Source organism: Prunus avium, chromosome 5, assembly GCF_965620075.1.
Source record: "Prunus avium chromosome 5, drPruAviu1.hap1.1, whole genome shotgun sequence".
NCBI classification, from domain to species: Eukaryota; Viridiplantae; Streptophyta; class Magnoliopsida; order Rosales; family Rosaceae; genus Prunus; species Prunus avium.
In genome coordinates, this window is record NC_142288.1 from 21,745,629 (window position 1) to 21,763,259 (window position 17,631).

The 17,631-nt window shown below is 38.5% G+C and overlaps 2 protein-coding genes across 2 annotated transcripts; both read right to left on the reverse strand.

The window, feature by feature from the left end:
* Nucleotides 1-534: 534 nt before the first annotated feature.
* On the reverse strand, nt 535-3,000 carry LOC110758028 (tubulin beta-7 chain). The gene is made up of 3 exons (XM_021959810.2): nt 2,325-3,000; nt 1,967-2,236; nt 535-1,495 (listed from the first exon to the last, which is right to left on the reverse strand). Exons 1-3 carry the CDS (start codon nt 2,716-2,718, stop codon nt 825-827), a joined length of 1,335 nt encoding a protein of 444 aa, XP_021815502.1. The 5' UTR covers nt 2,719-3,000; the 3' UTR covers nt 535-824.
* A 3,361-nt stretch (nt 3,001-6,361) lies between these two features.
* Nucleotides 6,362-15,544, reverse strand: LOC110760917 (glutamate--cysteine ligase, chloroplastic-like). Its single transcript, XM_088253783.1, has 16 exons — nt 15,306-15,544; nt 15,067-15,217; nt 14,853-14,960; nt 14,619-14,711; nt 14,300-14,383; nt 14,100-14,168; nt 13,953-14,023; nt 13,802-13,870; nt 13,330-13,423; nt 13,126-13,215; nt 13,011-13,032; nt 7,665-7,849; nt 7,269-7,361; nt 7,075-7,155; nt 6,852-6,921; nt 6,362-6,748 (listed from the first exon to the last, which is right to left on the reverse strand). The coding sequence occupies exons 1-16, from the start codon at nt 15,542-15,544 to the stop codon at nt 6,660-6,662; spliced, it is 1,608 nt and encodes a 535-aa protein (XP_088109909.1). The 3' UTR covers nt 6,362-6,659.
* Nucleotides 15,545-17,631: the final 2,087 nt, after the last annotated feature.

Below are 17,631 nucleotides of genomic sequence, written 5' to 3' on the forward strand. Positions count from 1 at the left end.
GATGATACAAAATGTATTTGAGGACTTTTTTGTTTCTTTTTTTCCTGGCATATTCGTTGTACTTTGTCACTTCCCTTGTGTTGCCCCCTACAAACTTCTCTATTTTCAACACCATTATTAGAGGTGGATAGAGCTGGTGTGCTTGGTGGGTTCTCTCTTTCTTTCTGGAGCTTTGGTGTGTTCTCTGTCAGATGCTCTCACTATTCTATGGTTGTGCAAAGGACTATGATTTCATAGCAGGACTCTTTTGACAGTTAGGTTGTGTTGAAGTGTCGTTGGAGGTCTTTGAGACAGTGTTGTTTTGCTTTGCTTTTGTACTAGTCTAACGTGACTGTATCAGACTCTCTTCCTAGTTCATAACATGTGTGATACTCTTTCCTACCTAGGGTTTGTTCCCTAGGAAGGTTTTAACGAGGCCACTATATCGTGTCGTATGTACGTTATTTCGGTTCTATGAATGAATTCCATTTCTATAAAATTTTAAAAAAATTAAATTTAAAAAAAAAAAAAAAAACTCAATAATTATACTCAATATTGCAAAACTCATTTAACATTATTATGAAATAATTACAAAAACAAATTACATAGGGAATGCCTTACATAAATTACAACCATGAGTACATATTCACAAGAGGAAAATGACCACAAACCCCACGAATGACTTACCATAAGCATCTTATTAATAACAATAAAAGAAAATAAAAAATAAAAAAATATCAAGCACAAGCACAAATTATTGAGCCCAATACATAATTCAATTCAAATTTCTTCCTTGCCAAGCATCCCCAAAAAAAATGCAGTTTTTTTTTTCTGACCCCTCCACCTTAATTCTCCACCTCTTCCTCCTCATACTCATCTCCCTCATCCTGCGCCACAGCATCCTGGTACTGCTGGTACTCAGAAACCAAGTCATTCATGTTGCTCTCTGCCTCAGTGAACTCCATCTCATCCATGCCTTCCCCTGTGTACCAATGCAAGAAGGCCTTCCTCCTAAACATGACCGTGAATTGCTCCGAAACACGACGAAACATCTCCTGGATCGAGGTTGAGTTTCCCATGAATGTGGAGGACATGGCCAACCCAGTTGGTGGAATGTCACAAACACTTGATTTCACGTTGTTTGGGATCCACTCGACAAAGAAGGAGGAGTTTTTGTTTTGTATATTGATCATTTGCTCATCCACTTCTTTTGTGCTCATTTTGCCGCGGAAGACGGCGGATGCTGTGAGGTAGCGGCCGTGGCGGGGGTCGGCAGCGCACATCATGTTCTTGGCGTCCCACATTTGCTGTGTGAGCTCTGGGATTGTGAGGGCCCTATAGTATTGGGAGCCCCGAGAGGTTAAGGGCGCGAAACCGACCATGAAGAAGTGGAGGCGGGGGAAAGGGATGAGGTTCACGGCTAGCTTTCGGAGGTCGGAGTTGAGTTGGCCCGGGAATCGGAGGCAGCATGTGACTCCACTCATGGTTGTGGAGATCAAATGGTTCAAATCACCAACTGGGACATGTGAAATATGCAAATGCAGGGTTTAGTTTTAGAAGTTGTAAAGTGTTTTCTCTTGCTTGGTTTACAAGTTATGTTGTCAAACTCTCAATTTAAATCTGATTTGGTACTATTTGAGATTGACGGTCTAATGACATAATATGTTAGTAAGTCTAAATAAGAGAAAATGCATGTTTTAGTGGATATGTTGTCTTGTTTGTCAATATTTAAGGTAGTTTAGATTCATGGTTTAACAACATAACATGTCAGTTAGTTTAATAAGAAAAAATGCGTTGTTTCTCAATATATAACAATTTGTATTGTCGGACTCTTAATTTGAGGCATATATTTACACATTTTCAATTATTTAACAATCTAGACTGAAAGTCTAGCAACATAATATGTTAGATCATCTGAAAACTTGCAATTGAATTGAACTGATGAACAATAAACATGCATATAAATGACTAAAAAGTAATTACTTACAGCTTGGATTTGTGAGCTTGAGAGTTCTGAAGCAGATATCATAGAGGGCTTCATTGTCAAGGACCATACACTCATCTGCATTTTCCACCAATTGGTGAACAGATAGGGTGGCATTGTAGGGTTCAACCACAGTGTCAGAAACTTTTGGTGAAGGGAAGACTGAGAAAGTCATCATCATTCTATCTGGATACTCCTCCCTGATCTTTGATATCAGTAGGGTCCCCATCCCAGACCCTGTTCCACCTCCCAGTGAATGGCAAATCTGGAACCCTACAACAAAATTAAACCCTCAATTAATTCAATTATAAAAAAAATTAAGTTTAATAAAAATCAAAATTAAGACCAAATCCAAATATACCTTGCAAACAATCGCAATTCTCTGCCTCTTTTCTAACCACATCAAGAACAGAATCAATCAACTCAGCTCCTTCTGTGTAATGCCCTTTAGCCCAGTTGTTTCCTGCTCCATTTTGGCCAAACACAAAGTTATCAGGCCTGAAAATTTGCCCATAAGGACCTGTTCTTAAGCTGTCCATGGTCCCTGGCTCAAGATCCATCAAGACTGCTCTAGGCACATATCTGCCACCATTTGCTTCATTGTAGTACACATTCACCCTCTCAAGCTGAAGGTGAGAATTTCCATTGTATTTTCCAGTGGGATCAATCCCATGCTCATCACACATAACCTCCCAGAATTTGCCTCCAATTTGGTTTCCACATTGCCCAGCTTGAATGTGCAAGATTTCTCTCATTTTCTAAATTGTACAAGTAATTAATTCAAAAAAGAAAAAAAAGGGTTTTGGGGGATGAAGATGAGTGAAAGGTTGAGAGGTGGAAGAGAGGAAAGAACAATGGAAAAATTATGAAATGGTGATGGGTTTTTGTAGGCCTTTGTTTAAAGCCTTGTTCAAGTCTCTTCTTGATATTTTTGTGTGTCAATTTGAGAATAATAAACTTCATTTAATAATTTCATGTGGGTTTGTTCAGGGAGGCATGTCAAACTTCCAACAAGAGTTGTGAGCTGGATAAGGAAAGCGACAACAAGATTCATGCTTGCTCTTCTGGCCACATTCAATCTCAACTATCAAAACCCATCCCCTTCCCAATATTTGATTTCACTTCTGTCATCAAGATTCCAAAAATACCCCATTTTCTTAACTTGGTGATTTTGTTTTTGTCTCTATCTAATTTGGGTTAATTATTTAGCACATTATGAGGACCATTGTCATTAATGCTGCGCTATCCTCTATTTTAATATATTCCGAGAGAGAAATGTTATATTCAAAACCAAAAGACGACAGCAACACACATTCATATATAGAACACATTCGTATATAGAGGCAAATGCTAAGAATAGTTGTTTACGTACACGTAAATGATTGTCAGTCATTGATGAATGTGAATTTTATAGTAAATTTCTCATGTCAAGCAAAGCTCTTATTCTTTTTGTTGTTGTTACTTTATTCGAAATTTTATTTTTCTTATTTCATGATATGCCATGTGCCAATAAAAAGCTTGAGTTTTCATAAACAGATAGCTTCATTTAGATATTGTGTAATGGTTTGATTTGATCTGCTACCCTGAGATTGTGAAACATGTACTGAAGAAAACAAAGTAACTTAATAGATTTATCTTAGCTTTGATCTAATACCAATTAGAACAAGGCATGTTGTACCTTTTGGATTTCAACTTGGTTTTTTCGTTTGGGTTGTTTAGAGAAACTTTATGTCTGGATCAGAGGTTGGCTTGTCTGTTCAAAGTTATCTTTCATTTTGTTTTATTTCGTTGACGGGGTAACAAGAATTATACAAAATACCTCATTCACATACCAATCCCAATACTTGGATGGAGCATCATACGCATGAGTTTTATTTAAGAGCTTCTATTACACTGATATTTTCTAAGACTTTTCATTATTTTGACGACATCATTGATTTTTAGACGAAAAATTAACAGAATGAGTTTTGCGAAAACAATTGGAAACTTTAATATAATTCTGAAACATGTTTGTGAAAATACGAAAACCCTCACAGAGTGTCATTGTAATTAAGTCTTCCCATATTTATTTATGTATTTATTGTGATTTCCAGATCGAGTTAGGCAATTCATACGTATTCTATAATGTATAAATGTAAGAGAGAGAGAGAGTAGGGAACTGCAATTATTGGATACATGCATGGAGATTCCTGTCAGTCTGTCTCATATTTTATGCAATCTCTTTCCAACACCCCACTAGGACTAGTTGGCTCTTGCCTGCTTGGAATCCAATGTTGATTGTTGAACTTTCTTACAAAAACCATCTTATATAATTTCTTAAGCAGATGTAATTATTGATCAGAAGTAGGAATCCAATGAACACACTTGATCTAATTCTTATCTTCACAGCATTTGGGAATATTTTTTCTTCTTCAACTATTTGGAAAAATAATAATAATAAAAAAGAGAGAACTGATTAGAAAAAGCAACACTCTGACATGTTCAACCTTGACGATTGAATTAGTGGTTGTCTAATATGGTATCAGAATCTCTAATTACATGAGGTCTCTTGAGTTCAAAACCGAAAATTCACATTTTTCATTTCTTTGTTGATTTGCAAAGTGAAGTGTAGTAACCGTTCTATATTTTTAGCCAAAACAATTAGCTACATGGCTCTTTACATCTAGCTATATATATGTGAAATGTCTCACTTGCCAGATGGGGCTTTTACCTATTTTTAAATAACATATAAATAATTCAATAATTCTGGAAGAAGAAATAAAAAAAAAGGTAGAAATAAGAGGGGAAGAAGATATCAGAAATATGCTTCAACAGATGTGTTAGTTGTTGGATCATATATTTTGAAGTTCTTAAGAAAATGACTGGATTTTGAATTGGTAAAGGCTAAAGAGTTGGATTAACCACCCACTTCTACGCTATCACCACCACCACATTATGTTGGGATGTTCCCTCCACAGCAACCACACAACCCATCATTCCAGGTGTACACAGATACATTTGACATATCCCCTCACCCTTTCTCCTTTATTTCTGGTTCTTCATTATCCATATTAATCTACTAGGAATTGCGGATCCACCTTGTATTGGACTTAAGTTAGAGATGATATCAGTGTGATCCTGAAAGAAGCGGAGCCCGACATGAAATGACTGCTTAATTGAGCATCCAAATTAACAGAGTATGACTCTTGGATTCACAATGTAGGCGGTAGAGTATATAGATATTGGTAAAGAGGTGAAGAAGCAGAAACAAGCATGGACAAGAGCATGATCTGAAAATGTTGTGTGGTTAATCTCCTACCACATGATGGTAAGGTAACTATTTGGACAGGAAGCAGGAGCACATGGCACACATTGGTAGCCACATGACATGGGCATGGAGTGCCCCAACATACCATTACATTGTTATAAATGAATTGAAATCAAGAAGTTTCCTTTATATTTCAAACACCCATGCCTAAGATTACATCACAAATTACTCCTAGGGGAACATAAATCCCTAATATAAAAAACTAAGGTAGCTAACAACATAAACAACTAGGATCAAACCCAAATCCAAATGGCTCCACTGAAGTGCCTCACCTAGGTTCCACCTTAACCACCTCCAATACATTGGGTGGGATTAGATCCAAAGGATCTCTAGGTGTGGGGTTTTAATTTAAAAGGCCTTAGTGCAATTATGAGTGGACCACCAATATTTGAACTGTAAATTATTGTTGTATTCTTCGATGTGGGACTTACACATCATGGCTTGTATCGAGCGGCCTACACCAAAAAATGTAGTCCTAAAAAACAGGGTCTATTTGTTGCCCCCATACCATACACACAACTCCAATGGCTTCTCAATTGGTGTTGCACCTGCCAAACAATTTAGCTTTCAGTATGAACTCCGAATTCCATCCAAAAAAGTAAAAAAGAAAGACTTGCATTCTTTCTATAAAAGCTAATCAAAACTGCACTCTTTTACCAACTTCATTTGCAATCATGAAATTTTCTATATTAATCTTGTCATGTCAAAAATTATACATTTTAATCCATGCCCAACACACAATCAACAAGAGCAGCATACATTTGAAGCTGTTTAAACCTCAAATGACAGGCACATGGATAGTTTTTTTTATTTCTATTTCTCAAGTTGGGTTTTGACTGAAAATTTGAGCCCAAATGCAAGTGTTGGGATTAGGTAGCGGTACAATTTAGCTGGAGTGATCAATTTGGACAGGCACAATCAATTTAAACAAGAAGGCTTCTAAATGCACCCAAAGATCTGATTAATACACCTAGCTCCAAAAAGAAACTGTCATATTTCCTCATTCATTCTTATTTATGAATTAAAAAATAATAATTCAGAAAATAAATATAAAAAACTGGGTGCACAGGCCAAATTCTTTTTGGTGAAGTTTGAGTCAGAAGAACTGAGATATATATGTTGCTATTTCAGATATTTCAACTTCTACTGCAGTGAATAGTAGAGCTCTATGATCAAGGAAAGAACTTGATCAATCAGTTGGAAGATGATCTGATTACATAAACTGGAGCAGTGTTAAATTAGATGATAAGCCCCATGCCTAAAACAACATAAAAAATTGTTCCTGGGGGAACACAAATCTCTAATCATAAACTAAAATAAAAAAAACTAGGAGCAAATTTGCAAGGTTTACACACCAAATGGCTCCACTCAAGTGCCTCAACCTCAACTTCAGTATAGTAGCTCCTCAAAAACAGGGTCTATATTTTGTCCCCATTTTTTGTAATACAACTCCAGTAGCTTCTCAGCTGGTGTTACACCTGCCATATGATTTAACTTTCAATATAAACACCAAATTCTCTCGAAAACGACACCTATTAGAAATCTTTTGCATATCAGGTATATTAACTCCTAATTACATACCAGTTCTAGCCACCTCCGCCAACTCATTCAAGAAGCCTGCTTCGTTAAAGCCTCTTCTTTCCAGGCCAGCCTGCACAAGAATTGATGATGCTATGACTCAGTCACACACGTACATAAACACACTGGCTCTCTCTCTCTCTCTCTCTCTCTCTCACACACACACACACACACAGCAGCAGCAGCAGCTACATCTGCTGCAACTAGCAAGTAAAGAGCAATTTACCTTTGCGAACTGGACCACATCTTGAGCAACATGCTTTAGCAATCTACCACGAAACGGTGTCTTTAGACCAGTTTTGGGGACCTACAAAATGTAATTTTACGATTATTAGATTTGGAAACTTAACCATTGTAGAATAATGTAGGAGACTTGTAGAAGAATGAGCTTTGTTCTGTAGAATATACTTTTCACATCACCTGATCTCTCAGCATCTGTCTTTCTTCAGCGGTCCAGTCAGCTATCATGTCTAACACATTTTGTAGGGAAACCTCATCATACAACAAACCAACCTGACATTTGAAAGAAAAACAAAATCAGCTGATGTTTCTGGGTTTTAGTAGTTAATAACGTAACCTGCAGAAGCCAGATAGCTGGCATTCAGATATGTTATATGATCACAGGTTACATATGAGCCAGCTACAAAGAACATAAACGAAACCCCAGTGCATACATAATGATAAATATTTACTCCATCTGTTATCAGAAGATGATGTTCAAAAGAAGTGAAATATACTCCAAAACTTCGTTTTCGGCTTGTGTATAGATCAGAATAAATGAACTAGTTCTGTATAAGGAGGCAGAGTGCGTCTTACCCAAAATGCAGGCAAGGCACGTATGCTACTCCAAGGTCCTCCATCAGCACCCCTCATCTCCAAGTTGCCAAATATAGTGTAATTGAGAGAGTTGAGAATGTAGAACAAGGTAGGTTTTGCAGAGAATTCAAATCTGCCAATTGAATTACTAACTTGGTGAGGGTAAGATATACAAGTATACAAGGCTGATTATTAGTTACAAACAATGCACAAAACATGGAGGGAAACATGGAGAGTTTCCATCCCTAAAACAAGGAAATGAAAACAAGGAAAAGTAGGAGAGGTGGTAGACAAGCCTTTTAGGGATGTCTATGTTTTGTCTTTGTCTTAACTAACACTCCCCCTCAAGTTGGTGCAAAGATATCACGCATGCCCAACTTGTCTAGTGAGTCATGGAAAACTTTACTTGATACGGCCTTCGTCAGGATGTCAGCAAGTTGGTTTTCCGAGTGTACAAATGGAAACTTGATTATACCCCTTTCTAGTTTCTCTTTGATGAAGTGTCAATCGACTTCCACATGTTTGGTACGGTCGTGTTGTACTGGGTTATGTGCTATCTCGATAGCTGATTTATTGTCACAGTACAAGTTTGTAGCTTTCAATGGTTTAACTCCTAGATCCTTCAGTAATCTCCGTAACCAGAGCAATTCACAAACTCTTTGAGCCATTCCCCTAAATTCTGCTTCAGCACTTGATCTAGCCACAACTTTTTGCTTCTTACTTCTCCAAGTGACTAAGTTGCCCCCCACAAATGTAAAGTATCCAGAAGTAGAACATCTATCAGTGATGGATCCTGCCCAATCCGCATCTGTGTATCCTTCTGGGTCCATATGTGTATGCTTGGAGAATATCAACCCTTTTGTAGGGGCAGCCTTCAAGTACCTCAAGATCCGTGTTACTGCATTCATGTTATCCTCACTTGGTTGATGCATAAATTGACTCACCATACTCACAGCATAAGCTATGTCGGGGTGTGTGTGTGATAGATAAATCAGTCGCCCAACCAATCTTTGATACCTTTCTTTGTCAGTGGGTACTTGGTCTGGATACATCCCTAACTTGTGGTTCTGCTCAATAGGTGTGTCAGCTGGCTTACAATCAAGCATTCCAGTTTCTGTTAACAAGTCTAACACATATTTTCGTTGGGATAGAAATATGTCATGTGTTGATCTAGCAACTTCTATGCCAAGAAAATATTGTAACTCACCTAATTCCTTCATCTCAAATTTACTAGCAAGGAGCTTCTGCAGATTCTTCATTTCTTCATTGTCATTACCGGTAACCACCATATCATCAACATAGATGATAAGGACCGTAAGTTTGTCACCACGACGCTTTAAGAATAAAGTGTGATCCGAGTGGCTCTGAGTGTACCCAAAGCGCTTCATAGAATCTGTGAATTTTCCAAACCAGGCTCATGGTGACTGCTTTAGCCCATATAATGATTTTCTCAGCTTGCACACGGTGTTGGGACCAAGTGCCATGGAGGTCCCTGGTGGTGGTTCCATATACACTTCTTCTTGCAATTCCCCGTGAAGAAATGCATTCTGTACATCATACTGCAATAGTGGCCAGTCAAGGTTTGCAGCCAATGACATGAGAACACGTACAATATTGATCTTGACAACATGTGCAAATGTCTCTTGGTAGTCAATTCCATATGTTTGTGTATACCCTTTGGTCACTAACCGAGCTTTGTATCGATCTATGGATCCATCAGCTTTGTATTTAATGGTGTATATCCACCGACATCCAACTGGTTTCTTCCCTTGTGGAAACTGGACCATTTCCCATGTAGAATTCTTTTCCAGAGCTTCCATTTCAATTGCCATTGCTTCAGCCCATCTGGAATCTGTTATAGCATCCTGCCACTTATTTGGAACACATACAGTAGATAATTGATTGACAAATGATGCATATGACTTTGACAATCTATGAGTTGAAACATGGTTATTAATGGGATATTTAGATTTGGCAGTAAGGTCAGGACAATATTAAGGTTTGGGTTTTCCTCTAGTGGTCCTAGGTGGGAGACTGTATGGTATAGTATTAGGTGCTTCGGGAATTACCTCAAGTGTTTCCTCATCACGAGACGATTGGTCCGATGGTTGAGAAGAAGGGGTTGTATTTTGTTGTTGATCACAGCAACCATTTGAATTGTCTCCTCCGGGATCTTCACCAAATAAGAACGACAATTTTCCTTCATCGCTGTCTAAATCTTCAAGTTCACTGGTGCTTGGCGACCGGTCGCTGGGTTCTATGCGACCGGTCGCATTTGGACAGAATGCAATTTCGTCACTGGAGTCTTCGCGACCGGTCGTTTTTTCACATAATCGATTTTCATCCCTAGAGTCTAGACGACCGGTCGCGTCTGGATTGCGACCGGTCGTTTTTTCACAGAATCGATTTTCATCATCGCTGGAGCAAGGCGATCGCTCGCTGGGGTCAGTGCGACCGGTCATTTCAGGAATGCGACCGGTCGCTTCTGGGTTACGATCGGTCGGATTTGCACAGACTCGGATTTTTTCTTCCTTCTCTTCATTCCTTCTCTCCCCCTGAAGAGAAGGGGGCATAGAAACTTCAAAGTAGGATAAATCTTCATGAAATGTGGCATCCATAGTGACAAAGAGCTTGCGAGTAGGAGGATGGTAACACTTGTATCCTTTTTGAGTTGATCCATACCCAACGAACACACATCGAATGGCACAAGGGTCCAGCTTACTTCTTTGATGAGATGGAACATGAGCATATACAACACAACCAAATATGCGAGGAGGCAGCTTGAGGACTATAGGAAGAGAGACATGACGAGCCAAGGTGTTCAGTGGAGTTTCAAACTTCAAAACACTACTCGGCACTCGATTAATTACATATACTGCAGAAAGAAGGGCATGTCCCCATAAGTAGTGAGGGACCGATTTATCCAGCATGTAAGCACGAGTAACCTCAAGTAATTGTCGATTCTTTCGCTCTGCAACACCATTTTGTTGCGGAGTAAAAGATGTGGAGGTTTGATGAATGATGCCTTGGTATCGGAAGAAATGTGCCAAGACATTGTTCACATATTCCCCACCATTATCAGACCGGAATACTTTGATGGAGGCTTGGAACTGTGTGGTAATCATAGCATGAAATTCACGGATTGCAGCGGAAACGTCACTTTTATGAGCTCGTAAATATACCCAAGTCATGCGAGTGCAATCATCAATAAATGTAACAAACCATCTTTTGCCATTGGAAGAAACTTTAGCAGGACCCCAAACATCAGAGTGAACCAAATCAAAAGGGAATTCCGTTTTATTATCACTTAAGGGAAAAACAGTTCGATGGCTTTTGGCCAATGCACAGGTTTCACACTGAAACTGAGAATGATCTAGGCCACGAAACAAAGACGGAAACAAACGTTGAAGATAGCCAAAGGATGGATGTCCTAGACGACGATGCCAAAGCCAAATCTGATGTTGATTGCGAGCTTGTGAGCTGGAACCTTGAGTATGAGCTGCCCTTGGTGGTGAAGAGACCGTCAAGGAATACAACCCCCTTCTTCGTTTACCATGCCCAATTGTCACGTGAGTCGTGAGGTCCTGAAAAAGACAATGGGAAGGATAGAATGTGGCATAATAGTTATGTGAGTCAAGTAATTTTCCAACAGACAGCAAATTGCAATTGATGGAGGGAACAAGTAGTGTATGAGATAAAGATAAGGAAGGGGAAAATGTTATAATTCCTTCACCAGCAACATTAGAAGGAACTCCATTGGCACTAGTGATGTAAGGATGACGAGACTTAGAAGATATTGTGGAAAACATAGTAGAGTCAAAAGTCATATGATCAGTGGCACCTGTGTCAATTATCCATGTAGTGGGTCGTGTACCTGATTCAGATTCGGAGAGTATGGTGGAAGATGGAGAGGCATCGGTAGTTATAACACATGCTGCCTTGGGTGTTTTGTTGCGGGACTTGAGAGCATCCCACCAATCAGGATAACCATGAAGCTTAAAGCACTTCTCAACAAGATGATTACCACCACAATGAGTGCACTTATGAGTTCCCTTTGCATCGTCAGTTTTGGGACCCCGGGGGGGAAGTCCGGAGGACGCACGGTGTGGTGGCCGATATGGCTTGACCGCCATTGCACTTCCACCGCCAAGCATGGAAGATTGGCGATTATCTTCTTCTACCACAAGTGCATAAGCTTCAATGACTGCTGGAAGCGGGTTCATGGCAAGAATCCGACTATGAACGGAATCAAAGTTGGGATCGAGTCCTCCCAAAAAATCGTACACACGTTCAACTTCAAGTGCTTGTTGGTGAAGAGCCACATCATCGGGATTGGTATGTTTGCAGGGACGGAGGCTGTCAATTTCCTGCCATATTATGTGTAATTTTTCGTAGAAGACATTCACAGGTTCACCACTTTGAGAGGTGGTGACGGACTGACGACGAAGTTGGTACAACTTGGAGCTATTCTGAGTGACAGTATATGTCTTCCGAGCTGCATCCCACACCGCATAAGCCGTTGACCAGTGATCAAATAAGACACGTACATTTTTTGTCATGGAGTTGAGGAGCCATGACTGCACCAAACAGTTGTCTTCATCCCAAGCTTCATAGCTAGGATCATCAATGGCAGGGGCAATGTTTTTACCATTAATGAAACCAGCCATACGACGAGCAGTGATGGCCAAGCGAACACTACGAGACCATGCCGAATAGTTGGACCCTTCCAACTTATCATGAATAATTTGAGAGTAGTCATGAGAGGACCGGGGTGGTGGAGTTGTGGAGTCGATCTTGGTGGAGTTGGTGGAGTCGATTTTAGAGGAGTCACCCGTGGAGTTGATTGAGTCGTTGGTGTCACCCATGAGGTAAATATATAAAGAGATGTAGAGGAAGAAATAGCTTAAAACTTCAGCAAACAAGAGCACAAAAAAGGCTTGTGATCAAGATCAATTTTGAGGCAAGGCAAAGTATGAGATAGGAACAATATAACAACAAATTATGGGCAAAGATAGATAGAGATTAGGCAAGAACAAGGTTATGCAGAGGCAACCAAAATCGATTGCTCTGATACCATGCCAAATATAGTGTAATTGAGAGAGTTGAGAATGTAGAACAAGGTAGGTTTTGCAGAGAATTCAAATCTGCCAATTGAATTACTAACTTGGTGAGGGTAAGATATACAAGTATACAAGGCTGATTATTAGTTACAAACAATGCACAAAACATGGAGGGAAACATGGAGAGTTTCCATCCCTAAAACAAGGAAATGAAAACAGGAAAAGTAGGAGAGGTGGTAGACAAGCCTTTTAGGGATGTCTATGTTTTGTCTTTGTCTTAACTAACACAAGTATCTCTTCAGCCTGACCTGAATGGACGGTGAAATATGGCATAATTAGGCAATACCAATAGCATCAGAAATACATAAGCTGATAATTAGATTATTAAAGCTAGTATGAACCTCAGGATATATAGTTCCCAAATGCATCTCCCAATCGTTCATGGTTGGCAATTCACCCGGAATGCAACGAAGCTTTCCTGCCATGAAGTCCTGCATGGATGCAACCATACTGTGTGCTTAACAAATTAGTAGCTTGAGACAAACAAAGACTGCAGCTAAAGAAGAAATCCGCAAATTACAAGGCTATGAAGGATAGATGGAAACCCGGAAGGTCATCCCAGTACAGTCGAAATGCCTCTTGTTCCGATAAACAAAGTACATGGGAATATCAAGAGCATATTCGACATACTTCTCGAACCTGTGTAAGAAAACTAATTTAAGAAAAGATAAAGAAGATAAAAGAAAACCAACAAAATGCGTTTGAAGGTTTGTACACCTATGAATGCAAAATCAGGCAATTGATAAAGAAGGATCACAAAACAGTGTAGAAAAAATATTAATGTCTAGGAAACTGCTAGTTTTGGTTAAGATTCTTGAAAACAGTCTGTTACAGAACAAACAAGTGAAACAAGTAAGAAGATTAGGATAAAAGGAGACACGTTGTGTTTTTCAACAGACATTGGATTACCTATTATCAAATAGAAGTAAAGGTTAAAAACATTTGGACTCTGACATATTAAATTATAGTCACAGGAGAAACTAAGAACTTCTTTCATAAGTACAAAAAAGATCTTACCCAAAGGTGTCATCTAAAACAAAAGGAATCATGCCAGTGCGATCCTTGTCAGTATCAGTCCAAATTTGACTATTACAAAAAGTTGAAGAATCAATGCATATTCCATGGATAGTAGAATGCATATGAGCAGAAAAAACAGAACCGCATATACCTTCTCATGCTAAGAAAACCATTTGGCTTTCCTTCAGTGAAAGGTGAATTTGCAAATAGAGCTGTTGCAATCTGTTTCAATTTTTGAAAGGTTAGATACTGTCAAGCAATAAATTTTACACCAAAAAACAAGAGAAACTGTCCTCACAGGCTGCAAAGCAATACTAGCACGAAGTTTCTTTATCATGTCTGCTTCAGAACTGAAGTCCAGATTAACCTAAAAATAGTGAATAAAGAAGGTGTGCACGAGTTTAAAAATCTTCCTCCTGGGCAAATCAATGGAATATCACATTATGAAACATAGCTACCCTAGCAAGAACCTGCTTAGATTAGTAAAAAGCATCTCACCTGTGCAGTGCAAGTCCTGAACATCAAATCGAGTCCGAGCGAGCTAACTTTGGGCATGTAATTTCTAATAATTTCGAATCGTTCCTGAGACAAATTACTTGATCAGAACGTCAGTAATCAAAGTCCTAAAAACAAATATGTAAAGTGACCAAATTGGACATCATACAAGACAGCAGCATGAAATTTGAAAAGGAACATTTGAAGTTAGAGCATGAAACCGTAAGAGCTAGAAGTAGAAGGTGATGTGCTTTGATGTTTCAGCATGTGCCATCTAAATTCCTTATCTAACTAAAATGCATTTCCATATGTTAAACAATACCTTGGGCATCATAGGTATATCTTTAACTTCCCATTTAGGCTGACAACCAATATCAAGCAATCCGATTCCCATTTCCTTTAGAACTGCTTTAACCTAGTAAAAAAGGAACATATGAACAAGTTAACTCCAATGATAAAAACAGAAATCCCGTTGTGAACTAGACTTTATTTAAAGAAAACTAACCTCACTTGCATAGTTGCAAGTGAATTCAAAAGAAAAATTATTTTCACTGACCTGATAAAGATGTGAATTGACTTCAGCACAAACTTGATGCAGAGTTTCAAGAGGTGCACCGCTATGCTCGAATTGACCTCCAGGCTCCAGTGTTATGCTCTGCTTACCCTGGCCGACAATGTCACATATTTTTTTAAAGATCACATAAAACAAATGGCAAGTGTTTCTTGATAATTGATTTGAATATATGGAGTCATATATTTAGCCATTTTACCTGTTTGAGTGCAATAATGTTGTTGCCTTCCATGATTTTATCCCAATCAAATCTATCAGCAATCCCATTAAGCAACTCGGCAATGTGTTCATATTTCATAGGATGTAAAGTCTTTAGATCAAAGCCAAACCTCTCCTGCTCAGTGCCAATTCTGAGGATGGAGCATGATTAAGTATACAAGTTAGGACAAGCTATTCAACTAACTCTGTTCCATGTAAAATGATGATGCATATAAGTACCTCCAATTTTCTTTAGGCTTGCATCCAGAGGCAAGATACCCGATAAGATCCTCTTTCGTCAGTGGCTCTGCAGCAATAACAGCCGCTTCTGTGGGAGGGCTTGCAGCAACTATCGCACAACGTCGTCCCCTCTGTCCTACTTCTGCATTGTCTACATGCATAGCATGTGTCTTGCTGGCAGTATAAGATAATAAGGAAGAGAAGACAGTGCAGTATGATGTCTGTGAAATGAGTGCCATGGCCACCCTCGAAAAGCACTCTACAAAACCTCTCAATCAACTACCTTACCACTGCCACTGCAACACCACAGCTAGCTGCTAACCTCTTTGATATTTCTTGACATGAAAATGGTGACCCTTGAAGACTATATATATTGTCATAACATAAACTATCCACAAACTTCTGACTGATGTGCAATGCAACAATCTTTTCTTTAGAGCCATTGACACTATTCTGCAGATAAAATAGATGTGGACTGAATGAATAAAAAATACAGCAAAATTATGCCCACACGTAACATGTGAGGATTACACCCCAAATATCAATTAAAATTGCACTTGTGTTTCCCACTCTCTATAAAGAATACTTTTAAATAATAGGAAAATTGAGAGCAGGAACATGTTCTTGCATTTTCAGCTATCTTTCCTTGTTTTTTTCTTTATCTTGCACAAAACTAATAAAAGTAGATCATCTTGTCTCTGGAAACATCACAAAGACTAACGGGGAAATCGAGCAGCCCTTCTTCACACACATAACTAATCCTAGAAACCCTATTGCACCTGCAGCTCTTACGCATTAAACAGAGTAATAACACAGGGCCATTGCAAGTTCTGTGTTCATAACTTCAGTTCTCTTCTCTTATACATTTTCCTCTTGACTAATAAACCTCTTATAACCCAAACAAAGTAGCATATTGCATAGTTTTTCCATAAAAAAAACATTCAAGCTTTCCCATTAAAAGTTCTATGTTGATAACTTCAGTTCTCTTTTCATTTCACCTAAAAGGTTGATCTAAAAGAAGGAAACTTTAATAGTAGGGTCTGTTTTCTAATTCTCCCTAAAAAATTATGCCCACGAGTTACATGTGAGGATATCACCCCCACTTGTCAATTACATTTTCAGAAATGTGTTTCTGACTTTCTCTGAAGATTCAATAAAATATTACAGAATTCATGTTGGTTGTTAAAACACAAGAATCAGTCAGAACTTTAGACTCAAAAAAATAAAATTCAGTCAGAACTGGAAGATATAAGATAGTATAGAGTAGGGCACACAACACAGAGCAGGAAGAGAACCCCAAACTACCTTTGCCGACTTTGCCACATATTCCCCCTCTATTTTCAGCTCATTTTCTGACAATTTAAGCTTTCGGGTCTAATTGCCAAGGACAAGGAGAAAAATTTCAAGACCCGGTTTTGATGTGGAGACTCATCAGAGCTGTTTAAAAGGTTGCTTTTGAAGCATAAAAACAGTTCATCCCAAATGCCAATTCTATCTTAGGACTGAAGTTGCATAGTTAATCTGCATAATTTTTCTTTGAAGAAAAAAGTGTATTGCAGAATTCAAGCTGATCCTTTTCTCTTTTTTGTTTTCTCCTCTTCTTGTTTTGAAAAAATAAATGCGCTTATATTCTTTTGGTACAATATTCAATAAAAAAGTTTTCACTCCCTTTTTCTTTCTTTTGGTCCGGATCCAAATTAACAGAGCAACAACTCTTGGAAGCACAAACAGGCACGGAAAACAACTTAGAACTCTATTGATTAAGGTAAAACTTTAGAACACTAATGTAACCCTTACGTACAAGCCAAGAAAATACAGAAGCTTAACCTGTTTCCAAAATACCAGTAGAGATATTAGTAACAAAGTGTAAAAAAATATATAGATTTAAGCTTCAAAATGTCTTCCATCACCATCCCAAAACTACGAATCCCAGAATAACTCCATTATGTGAATCAGGCCCGGAAAATAGCTAGAACAAAGAACAAACAAAATGTCACCATAGTTCATAAGCATAGTGGTAAACATGCTAGAACACATAAGTTCAATATAAGTTGTTCCTAATACTTCTATAAGAATTCAACCACAGACACTACATTTCTTCCAAAAACTAGTTATCTCTTTCAACGTTGGGAAGAGAAATACGACTGACTAAAAACTAAATGGTATTCTAGTTTTTTCAAGTGCACTTTGGCCTTTGGCTCTTTTCAGATATTTAGTAGGTTTTTAATACAGTTTATGAAGAAACTCCACTCTGTGTCAAATTTTATATATTGTTTATTTTGGATTGTTATTAGCACTTCAAAATAGCCATCGTGTACTCCTCTCT

Coding starts and splice junctions, on each gene's coding strand:
- LOC110760917 (XM_088253783.1), bottom strand. CDS start 15,544: ATGGCACTCATTTCACAGACATCATACTGCACTGTCTTCTCTTCCTTA. Junction 14,961..15,066: donor ACATTATTGCACTCAAACAG/GTAAAATGGCTA, acceptor ATTGTCGGCCAG/GGTAAGCAGAGCATAACACT. Junction 14,384..14,618: donor ATATACCTATGATGCCCAAG/GTATTGTTTAAC, acceptor AATTTGTCTCAG/GAACGATTCGAAATTATTAG.
- LOC110758028 (XM_021959810.2), bottom strand. CDS start 2,718: ATGAGAGAAATCTTGCACATTCAAGCTGGGCAATGTGGAAACCAAATT. Junction 2,237..2,324: donor GAATTGCGATTGTTTGCAAG/GTATATTTGGAT, acceptor ATTTTGTTGTAG/GGTTCCAGATTTGCCATTCA. Junction 1,496..1,966: donor CAAGCTCACAAATCCAAGCT/GTAAGTAATTAC, acceptor CACATGTCCCAG/TTGGTGATTTGAACCATTTG.